The sequence below is a fragment of the Mercurialis annua genome, linkage group LG5, assembly GCF_937616625.2.
Source record: "Mercurialis annua linkage group LG5, ddMerAnnu1.2, whole genome shotgun sequence".
NCBI classification, from domain to species: Eukaryota; Viridiplantae; Streptophyta; class Magnoliopsida; order Malpighiales; family Euphorbiaceae; genus Mercurialis; species Mercurialis annua.
In genome coordinates this window covers 4,160,095-4,164,646 of record NC_065574.1, presented here as the reverse complement: position 1 = coordinate 4,164,646, position 4,552 = coordinate 4,160,095, and the positions used below count along the sequence as shown (strand labels likewise).

General features: G+C 31.7%; 1 protein-coding gene across 1 annotated transcript; it reads right to left on the bottom strand.

Moving 5' to 3' along the window:
- Positions 1-3,287: 3,287 nt before the first annotated feature.
- Positions 3,288-4,259, bottom strand: LOC130014727 (uncharacterized). The gene has a single exon (XM_056106032.1). The coding sequence runs from the start codon at positions 4,168-4,170 to the stop codon at positions 3,439-3,441; it is 732 nt and encodes a 243-aa protein (XP_055962007.1). The 5' UTR covers positions 4,171-4,259; the 3' UTR covers positions 3,288-3,438.
- Positions 4,260-4,552: the final 293 nt, after the last annotated feature.

The window sequence follows — 4,552 nt, the reverse complement described above, 5'->3', positions numbered from 1 at the left end:
TCTTAATCCGTGTTCTACAAGACCAGATAAGACTGTGGATTGTGTTTTAAGCTAAAAAGCCCACATCAATGTTTTTTGAGGTGTTTATATTGATGCTAGAAACATAATAAATATTTATAAAAATATTATCTGACAATTTTTTTTATAAATTAGGCCTTTAAAAGATTGGGTGTTTTTAAGAATTAGACTCTTAAAATTTTGAAGTTTAAGATTTAAAATTTAAAGTTTAGAATTTAAAATTTAAAATTTAAAACATAGAATAAATACAACAAAATAAGAGAGAAATACAAAGAATCTAAATATAAATGTATTATAATAGTGATAAAAAAATTAATGTTAAATAAGTATTATTTGTGGAATAAAACAGAGAAAAAAAAATTGAATTGAATAAAAAAGAAAACGCACAAATATGCATTCATTACTACAGTTAGTAATACATGTATTGTGTTTCGTGTGGTATCACTTCGTGTGATATAGCATTTCTCAATATAAATTACATTAGATTATTTTTATTTTATTTATGAATATATTATGTATTATTTATTATTAAATTCATTTATGTGAATATTTAACGTAATTAAGAGCCAGAGGGAGAAATACAAAGAGCATCAAACTATTTAGAGCAAATTACTTAAAGACCCCTGAGATATACCATAATTAACAGTTTGACACCCCTAAAAATCTACTTAATGGTCCCTCAATTTTAATTTTATTTACTGAGAGATCCTTCTGTTAATTTGAGGGAGCAAATCGTTTAACAGATTAAAACTCGGGGACTAAATCGTTTAAAAGTAAGGGATCAAAACGTTTAATAAAATTAAAAGTGAGAACCAAATTATTCACCAAATTAAAAGTGGGGTACAAAATCGTTTGAAAATAAGTGTCGAAATTAACGGGAAGGACCTAATAGTTAACAGAATTAAACCGAGGACCATTCAGTAGACTTTTGAAATAAGAGGTACCAAACTGTTAATTATGGTATAATTCAGGGACCTTACCGTAATTTGCTCAACTATTTGAGCAAATTACTTAGAGGCCTCTGAGATATACCATAATTAACAGTTTGCACCCCTTATTTCAAAAGTCTACTTAATGGTCCCTCAATTTTAATTCTGTTTACTGAGAGATCCTTCTGTTAATATGAGGGACCAAATCGTTTAACGAATTAAACTTCGGGGACTAAATCGTTTAAAAGTGAAGGACCAAAACGTTTGATAAATTTAAAAGTGAGGGACCAAATTGTTCATAAAATTAAAAGTAGGGTACCAAATCGTTTGAAAATAAGTGTCGAAATTAACGGAGGGACCTAAATAGTTAACGGAATTAAAACTGAATGACCATTAAGTGGATTTTTGAAATAAAAGGTACCAAACTGTTAATTATAGTATACCTAAAGAACCTTATCATAATTTGCTCTAATTTTTTTTATTGATTTTCAAAGTACTCCCTCCGTCCCATTTTAGAAGTCCCATTTGACTTTACATACAGATTAAGAAAACATTAATTATTCTTGTCTTTTCATGTTTTTTCATGTTTTACCCCTATTAATGATAGTGGAATTTTCCATAAAACTCTTTTAAGATAACTAAAATAAGGGTAAAATGGGGTATTCAATGGAAAAATATTCTAAAAATAGTAATGAGACTTTTTAAATGGGACATCCCAAAATAGAATATGAGACTTCTTAAACGGGACGGAGGGAGTAATAAATTTTGGTTAATTTTGGCACAAATTGAACTGAATAATTGAACCAAACTAGAAAATTAAATGAACCGACTAGTTTGTTGCGGTTCGATCTGAAAAAAGTTAAATGCTTGTGAAATTAGTTCGTTTGAAAAAAAAATTTAAAATTTTAACTCGATTTGATTTACAAATTGAATGTGCACTCTTAATCAATAATATGCAAAAAAGAACAATAATCGGAGAAAATTAACATGGGCAACTTGGGTAAGAACAATAATAGGAGAAAATTAACATTGGCAACTTGGGTTAATTAAAAATAAAAGTTTAATTACTTTAAAATCACTATAGTGATTTGCAATTTCAACATGAATTTTTAATTTTGGCAATCTAAACCAGCGAACAATTTTCGTTAAAAAATGCCGATGTGGGCACCGGAATATACACCGTTTCGGCGTCTACATCAACAATTTTTTTAACAGAAACTCACTCTGTGTTTCAAATTGTAAAAATTCAAAATTGACGTCCGACATTCCTAAAATTAAAATTACAAATACGCTAAAATTCATGATTTTAAGGCAATTAAACCTAAAAAAAAGCCTACATTTTGATTCTATATATCGACCATAAAATCAGTCAAACAAAATCATGCATCTCACCAGAAACAGAGTACCGCAACAGAGTGCTGCAACATTCTATACTAACTGGAATTTACATGACAGAAAAGCTGGAAAGAAAAGGCTTACTATAACTATATTAACTGTCATGTCCTGTATTATCCAACTTCCACAAAGAACAGAAAGAAACCGGCTGCCCATTCCACCACAGTCCCACACACCCATCTGTCTCATCCATTCTTAACTTCCATCATTCTTCGTTCTTCGCTATCTCCGCCTTTCAAAGCAGCGCTAATCGAATCTAAAAACTTCCATCAGTAATCCACTCTCCTCGAAAATCCTGTCGCAAAGTCGCCACAACTGTTGCAGGAACAACCGTGGAATAACTCTCTACTGAATGTTCATCAATTGTTTAATAGATATTTGTATAGAGGTAAACATCTTTACTGAATGTTCATCAATTGAGAAATAATTCTAACCTTATGATCTTCTGGTCTTACACCGGGTTTCTTTTTATCTTGCTTTTAATCTTGTATAGGACAAGTAATTTATCAGTATATGAGCTGAAAATGTATCTGCAGTAGGGGTTTCTCCTAAAAAAAAGTTTCGGACATGGATATAGACACACATTCGTTTAACAAATTGAAAAGAACAAAATTAGAACAATTTTGCTACACGAACGACATTAAATATGACCATTTCATTACTGGAGTCAGAATCATGTGCTGCTTCTGCAACATTTTTAATGATCATCTGTAAATAATTCATCACTTTGCAAGCAACAAGCTCCCCAACAATCCAGTACATTCTAATATCAATGGGTCAAATCACAAATAACCCATACTACGGTCACTTTTCCAACCTTTTTCATTTTGCATCACTCTCTTTGGCTCTAATTGTCTTAAAACTTTCAGTAAAATTAAGAAAGAGATTGAAGATAAATAAAGACATGTTTATATATATGTAAAAAGAATTGCAATTAATCATATGTTATGAACAGAACTCTATAGAATCCCTTTTCTCTTATTATATAATAAAAATATTATGAGATCCTCAATTACAAACTAAAATTATAATTCACATAACAATCACAATCTGAACCAATGAAATTAACTACAAATTACAAAAGTGAATTCAAATCCTACAACTCAGCAGGCAATTCGTAGCGACAAAGCGGACAAGAATGGTTCTGACAGAGCCACTTAACAATACAATCCTGATGGTAATAATGCAAACACGGCATCCGAATTGCCGGCTCACTAACCTCAATACCTTCGAGACAAACCGAACATTCCATACCATCATCAGCCGACACATTTATTCTGTCCAAGGCATCAACAGATGATTTAGTTGCAGCAGATGATAATATAATTGTAAATTCTTCTTCGTCTTCTAATCCCGATTCCGTATCTTCTTCAGGAATACCTTCGTCAATTTCTATTAAATCGCCTCGACCTTCATATTCTCTTTTAATCGTCAGATACTCATCATAATTACATTCTTCCCAAGTTGCAGTCGTATGTTCAACGCCAATCTCACTGATATAATTAATATCGTTTTCTCTAATTTCATAAGCAGTTTTTTGCATAATTTCGCGGCCGTCGTATTCGTCAATTCCTATGGCGGTCATGGCTTCAGCCAGTAGAGTCTTTCCCAAGCTGCGGATTTTGCCGGAGTCGGTGATGGGTATACGGACAGAAGTTTGTTCAAGATCTTGAGGTGGTAAATAGAGAATTATGCCACGGTTGCGAACGGTGACTTCACGGCTACGGAAGGTTTTGAGACGGAGTTGCATTCGTGAACGTGGTGGCAGTCGTTTGTTTTCCGGTGAGTGAACTGCGTAAACAATGATTTCAGTTCCTGTCGTCTCCATCACTGAATTGTGAAGTGATTTTACGAAGACAAGATGTTTATTTATATGTAGGAAATTTCTTATTTTGAAAAGATTAGGTTTTTGATTTACGTGGAGTCCTTTTGCTAGTGAAATTCTGTGTTCTATAAGGATTACATTACATAGGATAAATGTCAAGTTTGGTTAGCAAAATTATGAATTGGGTTGTAAAAGGCCCACGTTACTTGCGAGTTATTGCTAACAGCTGTGATTTATAGATTTACATAGCATACTTTTAAATCTAATAATTTATAATAAAAAAAATATAAACTTAAGCTGCAAGTAGTTCTAAATAGATTTACATAACATAAATTTACTATGGCTATATTATACTCTAAGAAAATACAAAACTTGAACTTCAAGT